General features: G+C 42.5%; 1 protein-coding gene across 1 annotated transcript; it reads right to left on the minus strand.

The window, feature by feature from the left end:
• Window positions 1–1,032: 1,032 nt before the first annotated feature.
• LOC121582460 (cholesterol 7-desaturase nvd) lies at window positions 1,033–17,586 on the minus strand. Its single transcript, XM_041898252.2, has 7 exons — window positions 16,880–17,586; window positions 4,295–4,483; window positions 3,869–4,047; window positions 3,544–3,669; window positions 3,288–3,407; window positions 2,467–2,643; window positions 1,033–2,084 (listed from the first exon to the last, which is right to left on the minus strand). Exons 1-7 carry the CDS (start codon window positions 17,307–17,309, stop codon window positions 1,923–1,925), a joined length of 1,383 nt encoding a protein of 460 aa, XP_041754186.1. The 5' UTR covers window positions 17,310–17,586; the 3' UTR covers window positions 1,033–1,922.
• Window positions 17,587–19,624: the final 2,038 nt, after the last annotated feature.

Below are 19,624 nucleotides of genomic sequence, written 5' to 3' on the forward strand. Positions count from 1 at the left end.
GAATCTGGCTCTTTTGAGCAATCTCAGAGTACAGCCAGTAACACGGCATCATATAATGGAAGTACATACCAATGGCCTGTGTAAACCTGCACAGTCTCAAAGCACTAACACAGTAATAATGTACTGTATCATCAGCACAGTAAAACCATGTTAGCACTCTCACAGCTTTTCTCATTAGGGAGCATGTTTTAATTTCTAAGTCTGTCGCAAAGCAACTCAATCAAACAATTTTGTCACATGAACTTTGCTACATTTGAGTGCATATATAGTGCACAACTGCGGTATGAAGCCATGAAACTCCTTGGATAACCCCACCTTTTCTCATCACAAACTGGACTCACAGTTATGTAATAGAGAAAGAACAAGCTAGAAACACTGAGTTCCTTATAGGACATCTCTTCTAAATGCTTTGTCAAAATGGCTTCGTCAATAAGCGATCCACATGTAAATATATTCTACATACTGTAATGACCTTGGACTATAATTGTTATCCTCATGTCTATACAGTATGCGGTAGTACTTCATTTTACTGTTACCACCTGGTTTTGATACTTTCTAATACTTATTTCAAAGGATTCAAATTCAACATATTGGTAACTAACTGGTACCAACATTCTAATACTGTCATCATATACTGCACTGGTGCATAGTACAAAGGAACTGCATAATCTATTCAAGGGTAATGTGAGGGAACCACTATACGTTGGCAGGGTCAATCAGCAACTGAGCTTTAGGATATTCTCCAGGGGACACAAACACTCCTGAAAGGGCCTGAAGCTGGGGCTGGGGCTGGGGCTGGGTGCCAGCTTTCATTAAACATTAATGCTTTAAGCACTCCTTTTGGAACACAGTGCTGTCCTCACAAGTCACGTCTGCCCGATTTGGAGTTTCCTTGAGAGCTTAGGCTGAAAATAAATGACATGTTTTAAGTTATAGCGAGTTCTGCTTTTTACACTGCCCTATTTTGTATGGTACAGTGGCTTGCAAAGGTATTCACCCCCCTTTGCATTTTTACTATTTTGTTGCCTTACAACCTGGAATTAAAATGGATTTTTGGGGGGTTTGTATCATTTGATTTACACAATAACACTTTGAAGATGCAAAATATTCATTCACATAGTATAGACTCTTACTATCAGCTACAATAAAGGCTAGGCAATTCTGGCATATCTATTCATATTGGTTGGTTCTGGTGGGTCTTCACCATAATATGGGCTGAATCCTGTACGATTGAGATGTGGATAAACTGTTTTGAAGACGGCAGGAGCAATCAGAAGAAATCTGAAGAAAGATGAGTGAAAAGGGAGCAGTCTTCAGGTCCCATCAACCCTACAGGATCACATAGTAGCTATAGCTAGGCACTTAAACGAGGCCAGAGCGAATCTCACCAAGTTCCCACAGGAGAGTGTTCATTTCGTACACTGAACTGGCCAAAGATAGTCTGGTCTCTTTTTACACCTGTACAACTCTGATGGGAGATGTGAGGGCATTCAGTTGCTTTGTTTGAAATATAACAAGAAGGGGAGAAGATGAATCCTCCCACCAGCATTTTTGTCTTGCTACGGAAGTCCAATTAAGTGAAAATGTGGAGCACGACTTCAGGGCTTTGGAAGAATAAGAGTCCCTTTGGGTACTTGGTTGCAGCTCAGTTATCAAAACAATAACAAATGCTGCTTTTACTACAGCTGATTTGCATTACAAAACCCCACAATGAATTAACCATGAAAGAGCTGACTGCATTGACGTTATGGCTGCTACAAAAGGCTAACCATTTTCTATGGTGTTAAATTTCTCCCCATTCAGAGTCCAAGGGTGTCTTCTTCTCTTTTATATTTGAATACCTTTTGGACATTTCATGTCTTTTTGGACCAGTATACCTCCTTTGGCTTTCCTGTGCTTCCTCCAGTGTGTGAGATCAGAGGTTAGAAGTCCATCGTGTTGTGCTGGTAGCGCAGGCGAGGGCTGTTGTCACTGTAAAACTGGCTGAACCAGCGCCTGTGTTTCTGGATGGCAGAATCCTCCTTCACCAGCAGGGGCTTAGAGATGTACTTCTTATTGTTCCAGATCATCACGTCCCGCTCAAACTGGGACACAAACCAGTCAGAACAACAAGGGGTCAGTTACATCAAAACCTGAAATAAGTAGTGATCAATCTGACAAGAATGTTCACATAAAAAGCACAAAAAAAAGGCAAATTAGTGACTTTTTAAAAGTCACATTTCAAAGTCTACCATATATTCTACCATCCTGTATATTCACCAGATTATGATAAATTGAATATTATTAAGGATACTAATAATGTGTATGAATTGACATGCATGATATTCGTGGTGTTTGTAATATGATGTATCACAGTGAGAACAGTTTGATCGTTGGCTGTACAGTACAATTCCTGTGCGTTATAACGTGTGTACGAGAGTCTGAGGGCAGGAGTAAGCTGGGCAACATGGCGGGGATACATGGTACCTGGATGCACTCTGCCCTCAGGATGAACTTGGGCACCAGTGGCGGGATGTTGCTCTGGTAGAAGATGGTGTGGGACACACACTGCAGTAGAGGCTCCACAGGCGTCACACAGTGCATGATCACACCCTGACCCAGGAAACTGTGGTCGAACAGCAGGAACACCACCCCTGGACCAACCTGGAACACACAGACATATATTATTGACATGTACACATCATGCGCATGTACTAAATATAGTGTATACAAAATCCTGGGCAGAACTAAATGGACCATCCATAAAAAATGTTGTTGGCTTATAGTGCTGGACACATCAGACTGAAACACTGTTATTGATACTAAGGTGAATGTTAATTGCCTTCTATGATGAGAGTTTGGATACTATTCTATGTTCTGTCTCTACAGCAGCCAGGCACCACTCTGTCCAACCCCAGTTGACCTAAGACAGAGTTATAGGTCGTCTCCACACTGCCAAAGGGCCTGTTCAACATCACCATAGTGACTGAGGCAGCTCGTTTGGAAGCAGCCATGTACACAAATCCAAAGCAGTGAAGCGAAAACAAGAGGTGACAAAGCTGTCTGAATGGTCAGTTTGTTCCTTTGAGACGGTGATATATATCTTAGCTGACGGAGAGGCTAAAACCAAGAGCAGTCTTGGCACTGGGTGGCCTTGGCTGACACACTTGTTGACAATGATGACTTCAGCTGTGTTTTATGACTGAATTCAGTAACTCAGGGTCACCATTTTCTGAACACTATCTAGTCTGTCTGTCTGTCTGCCTGCCTCTCTGTCTGTCTGTCTGTCTGTCTGCGATCATCTGTACCTGTCGAGCCACTACATCCATGTCCAGCAGAGGCCAGTGGCGACCAAACACCGTCAGGGCATGTTTCACCAGCATCTGGGAGCAGTGCTTAGTGGGCTCAGACTCAGGTTCCCATTGCACCTGGAACACACACACACACACACACACACCATCAAGTATTTATAAGGACACACCATTGAGGCACCATTTAAAGAAGTTCAAACGTATATATAAGTAGGCCTAGAGTGGTAAGGTCACATGGTCAGGAAGCCCTTACCTTCCAGTCGTGCCTCACAAACTCCCAGGTCTTGCTGTTGGTGTAGCGCAGGTCAACCCCACTCACAATGCCTGGTGTGTGCAAGTGGGCCAGGTGGGCAATATCTGCTGCATTCTCAGGGATCTCCTACAAGGGGCAGTCACAGAGAGGAAAATGCACAGTTGGCTTTCTCTTTATAAGGCAAAGTCTTGAGGATTTACAAAAGAACACATACCTAAAGTAATCATATGGTAAAACAAAAAAATATATACAAAACAAGTGTCACATTAAGACTATTATTTTATCACACACACACCCAAGCACACATCTACAACAGACAACAAACCTCTATGTGTGCGTTGATGAAGTGCTCAGTGCGTCCCCGATAAACCCATTCCCCTCGTGTGATCTCCCCCTGCTCTGGTACTGTCCAGCCAGGTTCCTCTCCGTCACAGTGGAACCACACCAGAACCTGACCATTGGTCTCCATACTGCGCCAGCAGCGCACCTTAGCAAACTCTGGCACTAAGGATCCACAGAGGGAAAATACACAAAATCATTATATTGCTCTAAATTACAAATCAATCTGTTTTTCAAATGTAAGACATTACACTGTTTACAATCTCGGCGCCCAGAACCAAATCAGCTACTAATGTTAAGGCTGTCACGAAAGATTGCATAGTTGACAGAAGTAGAATCACACATTATTTTAGCTGGATACATTATAAACATGATTAAATTACATTACATTGAGTTGGTCGTGGCTTCTCACCTTTCTCTGCATAGGGGATCCTCACACACTTCCCATCTTCCCCCCGAAACTGCCAGCCGTGGAACGGGCATTCTATGCTCTGCCCCACCACACGCCCCCCCACTGCCAGGTTGGCTCCCAGGTGGGGGCAGTAGGCATCCACCACGTAGGCTTTGCCCTCTGTACCCCGGAACACTGCCACCTGCTCACCTGGAAGGAAAACAGATTTGGGAAAGGAAGTCAAAAGTAAGCTGTGAGGAGCTGGGTCTTAAAATGAAATGACTACTATAATAAAATACTTGAAATATACTTGTGAAGTCAGTTAAGACACATAAATGTGAAGACACCTAATTTATTGAATCAGCATATTACTCTTTGAAGGACATCTAAAAGAAATCTCTGAAAAAGCTGCATTTCTCTTTAAATCCACAGGGTGTCCCCAGTAAACAATGTATTCAGGGCAACAACAACTGTAGCCATAGGGTTGCCAACCCACCTGGCTTGGCCTGAACTATTCTGTAATCAACCTGTACCTCCTGGCAAGCTCTGAAGCTATTCTGGGAGATTAAATAAATAGGTACCTAAACAATTGTAAACAATTGCGTTTGGGTACACTTTCTTTCAATTGTAAACAATGTTGAAAGCCCTATTTAATTTCCTGGAATGAGCTCGGTCTGAGTTGGCAACCTTAACAGTACAGTAGTTGAAAAGAATGGACTGGGAATGAGTCAATGCTATTTCTGTCATATTCTCATCCTCATATTCTCAACAAAGTCTGTGTTAAATGCACATCTGAGGTCTGACCCCTGTCTCCTGAACTATGTCACTGCATCATAGAAGGGCGGATGTGTTGTATGTGCGGCCTACAGTATATATAGTTAAGTTGGAGAGGACAGATCAGGAAGCTACAGGCACGTATACCACACTAAGCCACGGCCCCCTGCGTAGTGAGCCATCAGATTGAGACAGTGTGGGATTGGATGCGGGACCAGAGGCCAAGCAGCAAACTAGCTGGTTTAGCTCCTGACTGTGACCCCACAGAGCTAAGATTACCTTCAGATTAAAGCCTCCCAACTGTCACTAAGGATAAGATTCAGCGGCCCTGGCAACGCAAGGCAATGAGTAGGCCCTCCCGGTTAAACCCTCAGAACCTGGGATAACGCCCAGCCGCCTAAATGACAGCAGATAGGTAGAGCAGGCCATGACTGTAACCACACTTGCTGCAGGCCGGGACAGAATTAGAAAGCGTGCAAAATGTGACTGAGATAGATTGAGAAGAGTGTCCTAGACGGACTGCGTACTGCATAAAATGGTGAAACTGACTGGACTGACACATGTCCGGAACAGGTGTGGCTATTTACAAAAAAAACTAAATGAACAGACCGGAACATGTCAAACGTTGATTTGGGTCAGCAGAATCTGGGACAGGCTCTTACTGGTGGCTGGAAAACTGGCACAAAGAAAGGAGAGAGAGAGAGAGAGAGAGAGCGATCTCAGTAAATCCATGTGGGGAAGTAGAGAAGCCAGAGAGCCTCCAAAAGAGAAGATAGCTTCAATCCAATAGACCTTATTTGTTTGACTAATGATATGCTTACTGAGTCTATTAAAGGCCATGTTTCACTTTTAAAAAAACAATAATGAGTAGTGTATGAATCTGATATGTCACTTTTTTTTATTGTCACAGAGTTTATTTGATGTCGTTTTGAACCTAGTAGAAGACCTATAGACGGGAGTAGGCAAGGAGTAGGCCGAGATTGGCTAAAGTAATGTCTAGTTGGTCAGAAAAGTATGGTAAGTTACCGACTGAGTGCCTTTGATAACTGCCTAGTTGGTTAGCTAGCTAGCATACTACACTGAACAAAAATATAAACGGAACATATAAAGTGTTTGTCCCATGTTTCATGAGCTGAAATAAAAGATCTCAGAAATGTTCCATACGCACAAAAATATTTCTCTCAACTTTTGTGCACAAATTTGTTTACAACCCTGTTAGTGAGCATTTCTCCTTTGCCAAGATAATCCATCCACCTGACAGGTGTGGCATATCAAGAAGCTGATTAAACAGCATGATCATTACACAGGTGCCCCTTGTGCTGGGGTCAATAAAAGGCCACTCTAAAATGTGCAGTTTTGTCACACAACACAATGCCATAGATGTCTCAAGTTTTTAGGGAGCTTGCAATTGGCATGCTGACTGCAGCAATGTCCACCAAAGCTGTTGCCAGCATAGTTTTGGAGAATTTGGCAGTATGTCCAACCGGCCTTACAACCGCAGACCACGTGAATGGCGTTGTGTGGGCGAGCGGTTTTCTGATGTCAACTTTGTGAAAAGCGTGCCCCATGGTGGTGGTGGGGTTATGGTATACGCAGGCATAAGCTATGGAAAACAAACAAAATTGCATTTTACCAATGGCAATTTGAATGCACAGAAATACTGCGACGAGATCATGAGGCCCATTGTGAGGCCCATTAGATTTTTAAGGTATGTGTCCAACAGATGCATATCTGTATTCCCAGTCATGTGAAATCCATAGATTAGGACCTAATGAATTTATTTAAATTGACTGCAACTCAGTAAAATCGTAGACATTGTTGCGTTTATATTTTTGTTCAGTATACAGGGTCAGTTCCAATACCACATTCACAATGTGCAAGTCTATTTTGGTGAATATTCCTGCAGTCAGCAACAGGATATAAGATAAACAGAGTAGCAGCAGCATGTATGTGAGTGGGTGTGCGTGTGTGTAGAGTCAGTGTAAACCATCATTATCTAGCTACAGTAGCTAAATATCTGTCAGATGTAAAGTAAGCAGAATTGTGGCATGTCTGAAACAATGCATGTTGGCTAGCTAGCTCATGTTAGCTAGCTCATGCTAGCTAGTTAGCGAGCTAATGCCTACAGATGTAACTCGGAGGTAAAGTCTACTTTCTGAATTAAGCCATAGAGTCGATACTTCTAGAATTAATAGGGATGTCATTTAGCTAGCTAGCCACCTAGGCTAATCACCCAATTTGAAGCAGTTTGACTGCAAAATTTGACTACAGTCAAATAAGGAGCTGTAAGGGTTGGTGTGAGGTGTGACCCAGGTGCGGTGCAGGATAGACAGTAGGCAAGGATGGTGAAACAATGATCTTTACTGGTGGTCCAAAAGCCAGGATACAAAACAGACTATACACAAAAACAAATGAGGAGCACATAGGTCTCCAAAAAACAGGCTGACAACAAACAATACGAAATACTAACTCTGACTGGAAAAACACAATGACACAGGGAGAACACTTCTCCAGTACCTGTAACTCCGACACTGATACGTACTGCTTGACATCATGGAACTAGCAGAGAAAACTGAGCAAGGTAACACAGGGAAGTGAGGGCATAAATACACAGGTGAATCAGATAGCCACAGGTGACACCAATAGGCAGATAATTAGTCCCGACTGTGAGTGAGGAGGTGCCTACGGTTGTCGGAGGATGACACCTAGTGGGTTGCTCCGGAACTGCGACCCACTCCTGTAACAGTGGGGAGCTTGGGGATAGGCAGGGGTCGGAGTAGCCCTGCCGCGGACTGACGTGAGCTCTTTGTGTGTGCGCACACCAGGAAAGCAGCCACGAAGGCGTGCGTATCCCCCTCAGCAGATGGCCACCAGAACCTCCTACGCAGGAACTCCAAAGTCCTGGCGCCCCCCGGATGGCTGGTGAGGTCGGACCCGTGCGCCCACTGAAGCAGTCGCGAGCGCGCAGCCTTGGGTACGTATATCCTCCCCGATGGACCTCCGCCCGGGTCGGGCTCCCACCGTAGCGCTGCTCTGACCAGCCTATCAATTCCCCACGAAACTGGGGCAGCCATCAGGGTGTTGGGGACAATGGGGTCGTCCCTCATGGCCAGCGTCTCCGGCCGGGACAAGGAAATCCATCGCCCTCATCTGGGCATGGCGCCCGGCAGGAGATCGATAGCGCAGTCATAAGGCCTGTGAGGAGGTAGGCCCTTGGCATGCCTCTTACTAAACCACTCCCCCAGATCCCAATACTCCTGGGGAAGAGGTGATGCTGGTAGGTGTTCTGAGACGGTGGACTTGGAGAGGGAGAGTTACCGAACACTCCACCCTAGTGGGTTGCTCTGGAACCTCGACCCACTCCTGTAAGAGGAGCATGTTGTCATTGATGTCATGATGGAATAAGTCGAGGAAGCGTGAAATGACACGTGGTGCCATAATATCAATAATAGCTATAACTTCACATGGATGCCATGTAATTTGTCGTAACCATTATCACAAAATGGCGTGCATATGTTTTTATCAGCACTGTTAGGTTTCCACTAGTTACCACAGCCACAAATTGTAAAAATTCATGAAATCAAACGTTTGGCTTTTGGTCTTCATTTAAGGTTAGGTATAAGGTTATCAGTGTGGTTAGGTTAGGTTAGGTTAGGTTTAAAATCAGATTTTAAGAAGAGAAATTGTAGAAATAGGCGGGATGTGTGGCTGTGGTAACTAGTGACGACCATTCTGTTGTCATTTACAGACATGATAATAATAATAAATAATATGCCACTTAGCAGACGCTTTTATCCAAAGCGACTTACAGTCATGCGTGCATACATTTTTGATCATGAAGTAGGCAAACTGATACATGAATCCAAACTACAGGTACCAATTTAGTTTGTTAATCTCTGCAGGTTTGTAATCTGATTTATAGGAGCCTGGCGGAGATAGATCCAACCCTATTTTAAAGCAGGATTTCCCAAACTTGGTCCTGGGGACCCCCTTGGGTGTACGTTTTGGTTTTTACCCTAACACTACACAGCTGATTCAAATACCCAACTCATCATCAAGCTTTGTTTATTTTAATCAGCTGTATAGTGCTAGCGAAAAAAAACAAAGCGTGCACCTAGGGAGGGCCCCAGGACAGAGTTTGGGAAACCCTGCTCTAAGGCAGGACATTTATTTGCATCCAGGTTGAGCCTTGCTATCAGCAGGAACATGGAGCACTCCATGTCAGTAAGTCATGATATAATTTTTTCCTTATCATTGCATTATACCATTTCAAGAGCTAATACTAGTCATATAAGAAGTGGAGAAGCCCTATGCACCATACAACGGTCTACTCCTGGAGCAACTCCCTGTCAGAAAGACTGTGACTAGAGGGTTAGGCAGGAGGCCCTGGGCCAGTGGTAGGTCAGGGTTCAGGGCTCTCTCTTTCAAGCACACTCACTACATCTATCCGTCTCTCTCCAGGTGCTACAGAGACAGACTGGTCCAAGGACCTCCAGAGCCTTCTGACCAAAGACCTGCGATCTCTCCAGAGCACAGAGAAGTAAGCTCCCCTCATAATAGTATACTTGATGCACTATGGCAGTCTGCTTGTGTGATGCTAGCATATTATCCAGGGCCAATGGTTGGATTGGATTTACTGTACTCACGCAAACTCATGCTCTCTCCTCCCTGTAAAAGTCTCCCAGACTTTTATCAAATCTATCATGTGTCCATCCCACTGTCCTCTAGGTGAGTCTGCTGGGCTATGTAACTGATATAGAAATTAAATATATACATGTTAAAAGTAATGACTAAATGTTCCACCCTTAAATAGAATTTTGAAATGTTCTTATTTTAATTATGATGTACTAATTAACCAATATTGCATAATGTGATAAAGCAAATTGTTCTTCATTATAGGCTTAGACTGTTGTCTCCAGATAGTGGGTAAACAGGTTAGGTACCATTGCTAAAGAGTAACGGTTGCAGGTTTCAATTATGGGGTTAGAACATAACTGTTGTGGGGAATGAGGAAGTCTAGTCTGAGAAATCATAATAGCTAATGAAAGAGGATGAAGAGCGAAATTTTTGTTGTTATGTTGTAATATTGTGAAACCAAGTCAGGGAGTGTCTCTCGGGACAAAGAATGTGTGTGTGTATATAATGGTGTTCCTCATTGTGAGGAACAGAATTCTCAATTAATAAATCTCTGACTATGCAGACTGGGACTCTGTCCGTTTCTTAAATCCAAAAGACTTACAACCTTTTGGGAGACGCACAGAGACACTGAAATTGTTTGTTAAAAAATTCTCATAACAGTAACTCTAGAGCAGCACATCAAAAAACCTTCCACCCTGTTGTCAGCTATCCGCAGACTTTCAATGGCCACACTTTGGGGATGACAACTAATTTAAAAATGTGTATTGTAAGATCAAAAAACAATAACTTTTTCATATCATGTTTGTCACGTTGGTCTTCCAATTTTTACTAACTTCTGTGTTAACTTAAACATCAAGACAAATACACTTAGAGCTTATGATTTAAAAGGTCTAAAATAAATAAAGGTCTCATGTCCAGAGTGAATACATTTGTATTAATGTATATCATACAGGTGTCTCAACTAAAATATATATCCCAGACAAGATTAAAGAATGGGACAAAGTGAATATAAGTCGGTGCTTGCATCCGTAGCAGTTTGTATGAATTTGAGTGGTTAAATACAATACATGTTGACAGAATGGCTGTGAGACAGAGACTGTTCTTGTACTCCCAGGTAATGCCCTTGCTTCCGGATCCACTGAAGACAATAGACAACCAAGAAAGTTCCATTGAATCACAATAAGCTGCCAGTTGAGTGCTGGAACTGAGTCAAAAATGTGGCTGGTAGAAAGGTAATATATTGTAGTGTGAGACAATTTAATTACAGCAAGGTTACTTCAGGTTGTTGTAAAGCTCAGACAGATGATGTAGGAGAAATCAAGGTGTTACAGTGCGTGCCGTCAGTTATACAGCATATATCAATGACTGGAAGCCTGAGGCTGTGATTGTAACTGAGCATAAATCATTTTAGGCAAGGATATTTTGAAATATAAATGCAGTAAGCAAGGGCAAACCATCATAAAGGTGATGTGTTAGCATAAATGTAATGCATTCACAGTTCTGTGATTTCAAGAACTTTTGGGGAAAAGCATGCAATAGCTAATTTAAAGGGTGGCTGAACTTCCTGATTTGGCCTCGTTTTAGATTTGGTTCATTAAGAAATGCTAGCGGCCATGACTGAATTCAAACGTGAGTTGGTTTCAGGTTGTGGTTTGATGTGGGTGTCTCGTGTGTGTGTTCCCAGGTGGGAAAAGTTAGCCAAATTAATTCGCCAATTAGCTTTAGCCGGCTGGTGTGCGACAGTGGCAAATTTGGTTTGACTTTGGATAGCCTAACTCCGGGGCTAGTAAGGGACCGTCAATAAATTACACAATATAAACCAGACAATGTTGCACACCTTTTAGTTTTTTCAGGAAATGCTTTAAATATTTGTATATGAATTTCTACAATATATAATTGGTTTGAAGTATTTAAGTCATTGACATTTTGAGCTATTGGAATTTTAACATATTGTCCCATGTGCATTGTGTAATTTATCGATGGTCCCTAACTAGCCCGATAGGGATATCCAAATCAACCCAAATTTACCACAGCCATTACGATCGGGTCACGAGCAGCTGCACTCCGAATTGATGATTACTTGTGTGCTGCCAGCTGTGGGTATGTGGGCAGGATTTAAACAAACCCAACCTTAATTTACGTTGTGATGCAGTCATGACCACAAGTCTCACAAAATCAAGTTTTGGACGAGACTGACTTTATTACCAACATTATCCTATATTTACACTTTATAGTCAAATTTGACAGTAGAATAAACGTTTCTGACTCGTATCAATGCCACATAGGCTGTTTTCTAAATGAGAAGTTGGTTTTCAGGGAAAGTTGCTCTTTACATATCCTGTAAACTGTAGCAGAATAGTTATGATGGTCAAACCTATTTGTACAATATAGAAACATACAGGACAGGAGAAAACAGAAGTTCAGATTGGTTCAGAAAGAAATATGATACAGACATGGCAGCACTGTAACGTTACTCTGAATCACCAGGTTTCACCTAGTCATCAGCAGTTGTAAAGTTTCTCATTTAGTTTCCTCCATCAGTCTAATATCCCTTTTACCTAACATTTCCATGTGCATACCTGTCATGGTTTTTGACGATAGAAATTGTGATGCTTTTAGGGATTGATTCCGATTTAGGTATTTACGCCTTTCATACGCACTTGTCAGTATCTGGTATTCAGACGTACCTTATTCAGTTGTGTAATGCGCTCTGCAGGTGTGGCTACCTTGCATGCTCTGAATAAACTTCATTCAACCTCTGAAATCCCTTCCACTTGCTGGCTAACATATTTTATCGTGGAGTTTTCATTCAATAAGGTTTTCAGTACATTTATCTTAAGGCCTCCCTTTAAATACCGTGTAACTTTTAGTTCTAATTTTGCATTACTAGGTTTGGGGTGGCTGGGTTCTGTACAGCACTTAGGAAGGGCTATATAAAATAAAGAATTGATCAACAGACTTGAGAGAACATATATGCATATTCGTCTCCGTTTCAACACCAATTGGTAGATTTAAAAATACTCTGATCTTGTAGATTATTTAGGTTTAGGAAAGTATTTACAGTATAAATCATTTTAAAAAACTGGTTTGGAGAGCCTTTACGCACGAAAGAAAGAAAATGGTGGATTGATTCATTCTGAAAATTGCCACATTCAGTTCTTCAACCCATTTTAATGTTGGAAGATAAGTGTACATATAATTATAATAGGGAGAATAGTGTACAATAGTAGGCTATACCCTCGTCTATTGCCTGCACTAACCATGGAACTGTGTGATGACACCGCCAAGTATTGCACCATGCGTCGGGTTCAAACTGTTACGGCTTGGTCTGCGCTCCGCTCCATAATGATTTAATTAGCTGTCTTTTTTAAATATTTTAAACTGCTACTAATGATCCTCAGCAACAACCATACGGCCGTGACTGCGTATACCGAGGAAGCAAATGAAGGTAAACAAAACAATGTAATTAAATGGAATGATAATGTAGGCTATCCCAACTGAAGCGAACTAACAGTAAATTGGCAGTTGAATATGTGTGGTTATTAAGCCAACTAACAGTCAATACTGATAGTGGCTAATATCTAACATGATAGAAATAGGAGACAGAGAAAGTCCTGGTAGCCTATAATTAAGACATTAGAGTGCCCATCCCTGCAAGTTAAAAGGCCGTACAATTTAAATTCTGCATAATGGCACAGCAATTCATAAACTCTATTGTGGGAAAGTTATGTTGATATGCTTCAGTTTGGTGCCATATGACTGGTTTCACATTTGTCTCCAGCGATTATAAGGTCAAATAGATCTAAAACAAGTGTCATATAAAATTTACAATTCTCTTATCCAAACAGATTACTCATTTACCTAGCTCTTATCAATAGCTCTTATCAATTTGTAAATTACAGTGCTTTGAGAATGGTGTTATTTGTATCGGATGCTTTTTACACTTGGAACCGGTAGGTTTGCTAGACCTTACCATGGTTTCCTTGGGCGTAAAAGTGGTGAAATTATTAGGGAATTACGTCGAGGTCAGAATACCGCGTATCTGTAGACACACCTCCGCCACACCTTAATTTATTCAATCTCCACCCCAAACAAATAGCAGGTGAATAGCATGCTATTCTCATGCTTATGTTCAAGGTCAGAATACGCATAGAGAGAAGAGTGCATAAAAAGGGAATTGCATTCCATTTACGCGCGCTTAACTCGGGTCGGAATAAGGCCCGTAAAGCATATTCCTCCAGTTACTCCTATGAGAGTGTGTTTGGGGGGGATTGGAGAATAATGTGCCTGGGGAGAATTGGAGAATAATTAATCTCAAAACAGGGGGAGATTGATCAACTCTCGCTGACAGATTATTCAAGAGAACTAATTCCTAAATCACCACTTTTTCCCAGTATGGCAGGATACACTGTCAAATGGGAATGTGGATAGATGGAAGACTATCCAATGTAAAAAAAATATATGTGTGGTCAAAACTTCAACAGTACTGGTCTCCCATTAATCTTCATTTATAGTCAGTACTGTACATGTGAATGAAATACAAATAGCACTGAAGTGGAGGGCCAAGAGTTTCATTTGAGGTTTGACAGACAACACAACAAGACTTTGCCAACTCCTGTGTCTGCAGAAAGAAAACTTTGCAGGATAACTAAAACAGTTGATTTAGGGAATCAGTGGGTCTCACCAAATAACTTGTTTTTATTTGACAGGTTGTGTGACTTTAATTAATGTCACCCACTCACCTTATTTGGACAAGCATTCTTAAATAGCCTAATCTCGGGCCTTGAATAGAAATAGTCAGCCTCACAATACATTGGTGTGTGAAGAGCATTAGTTTTGGAGGTTGGGGCAGCTAAGGTGTGTTGACAGGCCTGACACACAGCAGAGGCCTGTGCAACAAAACCAACAGTTGGGCCTTCTGCTTTATTAATTGAAAATGGTTGCATCACCCAGAAGTAAGCATTTATTGATTTACTGACTGAGTCACTGCCTGTCACAGGTTACCACAGAGACACACAGCAGAGTTTCAGGTGAAATAATTGAGTAACTAAAATAAACATTAGTGGCCATGGCATCCACCTCCAGGATGCTGAAGCGAACACACGTTGATCAGGACCCAGTGAACAATAAGGAGGTTGGCTTTTCAGATGAAATGTTTCCTAGCAGCCAAGACATCAGCTGTTCAATGGCCCTTGGTTAACAAAGCAGGCAGGCAGGCAGATTATTTGACATTTTCAACACAAAACCAAATGGGTCTTGCAACATTATAGGGTCTCTCCTGGCAAATTGGCTTGGCTACATCTGACTGCACAAGTAGAACAATGAACAGGTGAGCCGTTGCATTGACAAGGCAAAGGCAACGACCATTGCAATGTCAACAGTGAGTGCATATCATACAATCTTCAATAAATGTGTTCGAGGATCTGTATCTTTGTTGGATTGTTGAGACCGGCCTTGGCAAGTTCTAAAGATATCACATATTCAAAGTTGAAACCAACTCAAGATGATGGCAGAGAACTGGCAGACAAAATGTGCAGAAGAGTGCAGTCAGCTAAAAGAGGTTATGTAATTATTTTAATCATTATTCAGTAGAACCTAATTCCTGAGTAATCATTAGAAATCCAATCATAATAAGCTACTCTGTGTTGAACCCTGTTTGTCCAAATATGTCCAAATAGTTCTGCATTAATGTACCTACATCTGTGACTAATTAGAGAGTATAATCTATTATATAACTGTCTGGAGACACAATCATTTATCTCATGTCAAACAGGGTTACAAATATGCTGAGTGGATCATGCAATCCAGATGTCACCGGAGTCAGAATAATATATGGCATTCCTTTCAGATGTTACTTTAGTCCTTCGGGCCTAGATATTATTTGCCTAAGAGACAGTTTTTTACAGCTTTTGCTGTGCAAATAACAGTGAAACTCAATGCATAACTTGTTTTGGTCAAACAGGCATCTAATTACTGTTACAGTGCTATTCATTATCTTTTCTTGGGCTAAAGTAGGCTACTGATTAGATCCCATGATAGAGATATGAGTAGCAGGCAGCCAGAGAAAGAGGGCATCCCAATGAAAAAAAAAACAATGTGAGGAAGAGAATGTAAATGGCTTATCATGATAGTGTCATCATAGTGTTATCTACATGGTAACAGATTATCAGTATAATGACTTCCTCATGACTTTTTGGTGTCAGGAACTCAGCATGAGGCAACAAACTATGCATACTTGAGTGTACTAAAAGTCCATAGTTTGTGTGGATCTTGGAACCCCAGGTTGCAAGTGAAACTGTCCATGCAAAAGAGGGCGCTTCTATCGTTTCTCTATCCCAACCACCACTCAGCAAGCGGATAAAGAGCTGAGACAAGGAAGTGTACTGTAATACAGAATCAGGTGTTCAGTCAATATAATTAAACTGCATGTGTTATTACACCTAAGGAAATGAGCTAAAGCTGAACTTTAGAGAATAAGACCAAATGTAGTCCCTTTCTTTTACACAGTAGAGTTGACCTCATTTCAAATAGGCCTAATGGACATATTTGAATTTAAAGAAGACTTTTAAACACCTTCATCTGACTTACCTGATCATAACCACACTAGGCTACTATAAGCACCTACAATGTTTATGTTGTCATTTGAGACTTAGTATACAAATGGTGTAGGCCTAAATCTTGCTTAAAAGGTAGCCTAATCATGTTGGTGGAACACTCTTTGGTAGGCCTATGCACATCTTAGTGTGGCTTTATGGTGTGACAATGTTCACACAGGAAATGTGAGTCAGAGGACTCTTGGACTGTTAAAAGCAGGTAGGCTACATCAACTGGATAGGATGTTTTTTACGCATGGGTGGGTATAAATTAGGCAGCAGGAGAAAGTGAGTGAGGAGAAGGGAGACCTAACAAGGCCAGCTGCATTGTCAGCATCTCCACCTGGGTTCGTTATTGGACAGTCCTGCCTGACGTGACAACCACATGTATAAAACAGTCTGGAGTGAGACAGCTATTTTTTTATACTATGATGCGCAGCCTTTAATTCAACTGTGAGGCGCACCACTGAGACAACTGTGTGTGTTGCAAAAAAAAGTAGATATGCAAAAATCATTTGCCGACCTCAGAGACTGACATATCATCGTCTACTCGAATGTGTTGTTGGTTTGTCTGTATTGTAGTGGGAGGCGCAGTGCCTACCTAAAACAGTTACGTTCTTGACATCACCTCGCTCCAGCATGTGAGAATCCAATACTCGATACCAGCCGTTGGGATAAACGGGTGGCAGTTCGCCAGTTTTCCGTCTCCGACGCACTTCGTTTGCCGCTTGGGCGCGGGAGCGACCGTCTTCCGCAATGTATCCAACCTCGTCGGGAGTTCTGAGCAGTTCCAGGGGGGCGAACAGTAGTCTATATAGCCAGCCCATTGCAAGAAGAGAAACCCCGGCGGAGATGCACGCCACGGCCCGGGCTGGGGCACCTGCCAGTCCCGCTTTCCTCCACAGCTCCGGGTATCCACCTCCTAAAATTGAGTCCAACGGGTCTCGCACTTGCACGATGAGACCTGCTACCACACTTATCCCTATAACTGCCATTATCTTGCCGAGTAGAGACATGCTCTGACCCTCCATCCTCTCGTGTTATTTAACCTATAAGGAGATCTTCAGACAGCGTGTATGGGTGTTTGTCCCTGGCTGCCACCCTCTAGCGGCCTGTCACAGCCGCGACACCATGAAAACCTCTCCTCGGGTTCGGCCCACTGCAGCGCTATTGTCGCACTGGTTCCTTTGCAAGATCGGCAGTGTGGCTTCGCAAAAAGACTGATTTAGTAGTGTGTCATACTGTAGGCTTGTCCTCAAGTGTGGCAAAAATGTTCTATAGGTTATTGTCGTGAGGCAGAGCGCCTTGGAAAAGAGATGCGACACTTGGGTGATAGGCCACGCCTCCGATAGATGAGAAGTCAAGTTCGGGATGAGTGTTACACAATAGTCTTTATACCCAGGGCCGGCGCCAGGCATAAACCAATGGAAACATTTGTAGAATTGCAGAAAACTTGCTTTAAACCTGCAACACTTTCTCTAAGCCCCATGGCAAAATGTGTAAAATTGCATGAAATGTAACCTTAAAGCTGCAATATGTAACTTTTTGGGCAACCAACCAAATTCACATTGAAATGTGAGTTATAGATCTGTGATTGTAATTGAAAGCAAGTCTAAGACGCAGTAGATCTGGTTTATGTGCACTATTTCTATGCTCCCCATTCTTAAGTTTCATTTTTGCATCTTTAACTTTTGGTTTTGTACACAAGCTTAAAACAGCTGAAAATACAATATTTTGGATTATTGAAAATATATTTCATGGTACAAGGATTCTCTATACTATATTTGCTTAATTTGTCACAAACAAAAAATAGGCAAACTATTAGAATTTTAGCATCTAGGAAATGGAGCAATTTCTGCATAGTGCACCTTTAAAACTCTCTGCTGTCATAAGGAGGCCACTAAAATGTTTTGCAGCAAGGTGGTGGGGCCCCCAACCAAATCTTGCTTAGGGCCCCCAAAAGGCTAGAGCCAGCCCTGGGTGGTTGTTTGATTTGATTTTGCGGATTTTATATGGCGGTTGGCAACCAACTTTAAGGTGCATTACCTCCACCAACTGGAATGGAGTGTGGACCTCGTTCATCTTTCAATCACCCATGTGGGTATATGCTCCTAAAAACCAATGAGTAGATGGGTGAGGCGGGACATGCAACACTCCCAAGTGTCTAAAATAGAACCAATTCTATTTTAGCACCTGGGAAGAAGACGAGGGAAAAAAGGAGGGAGAGACGTAGAAGGAAAATGGCATCCCTTGAGAGGGCAAGAACAAGATGTCAGGAAAACTGCAGTATTATCATGAAGAGATGTATACTTGGAATACGGAGGAGGAATGGAGGGAAAGAGAGGCAGATGACATCAAAGAGAGAGAGATGTAGGAAGAAGGTGAGCTTGAATAGGCTGAAAATGGCGGAAAAAAGGGAGATAGTTTGTTAAAGAAAAATGGTAGAAAGTTTAAGCAGAGTGAGCTGTAAGCCGGATCGAAGACGGGAGGAGAAATGGAAGCGAGTGAGGGCGAAGTATTGGAGGTGGTAGGTGTGGTGAAGTTTTCGGAGCCCGAGGCTTGCACCGAGGGTCAGGATAAAAATGAGTCTGTGATGGTAGGAGTGACATTTTCTGCTGGTCAGAGGGAGCAGGCGCTCCGTGTTAAACGAAATGGGGACAAGAGATGTGAATTGTTTTGCTCTCAAGAAAAGGGCGCCATTGAAAGGAGTGATTACTGGGGTAGCGGTAAATGTGAAAGCTGACCAACTGAAGGGGAAGATTCCCGGTGTTTGTGATGCTCGTTGTTTGGTGCGACGCAGACAGGGTGGTATGAGTGGTGACACAGAATAGTCGTTGTCTGTTCTTTTGAGTTTTGATGTTGAGTCTTTGCCCAACAAAGTGATGTTAGGATATACAAGTTATCCTGTACAAGCTTTTGTGCGGAATACATTATGTTGTTACAGGTGTCAAGCTTATGGGCATGTGGCAGCAGTGTGTAGGAGGGAGGTTCCTAGGTGTGAGAAGTGTGCATAAGGGCATGAGACAAAGGAATGTGTAGCATTGGGGAAAGTAGTGGTATGTGTTCATTGTAGGGGTGCCCATGGGGCTGGGGATCAGAAATGTCCCGTGCAAGAGAGGCAGGTTTAGGTTTCCAGGATTAGAGTAGTGTAAAAGTAGTCGTACGCTGAGGCAGTGAAGAAAGAGGAAGATGGTTCAAGGGGGAGGGATCCTGAGAGGAGTGGTGTGAGTAGTAGATGTGTACCAGTACAAAGGGATAGGCCAACAAGTGATTTATGCTTCAGCAAGATTTGATTTTTTGCATTTATAGCAATGGTTATCAACTACTGCAGGGATGGAATGTAAGT

Source organism: Coregonus clupeaformis, chromosome 15, assembly GCF_020615455.1.
Source record: "Coregonus clupeaformis isolate EN_2021a chromosome 15, ASM2061545v1, whole genome shotgun sequence".
Classification (NCBI taxonomy): domain Eukaryota; kingdom Metazoa; phylum Chordata; class Actinopteri; order Salmoniformes; family Salmonidae; genus Coregonus; species Coregonus clupeaformis.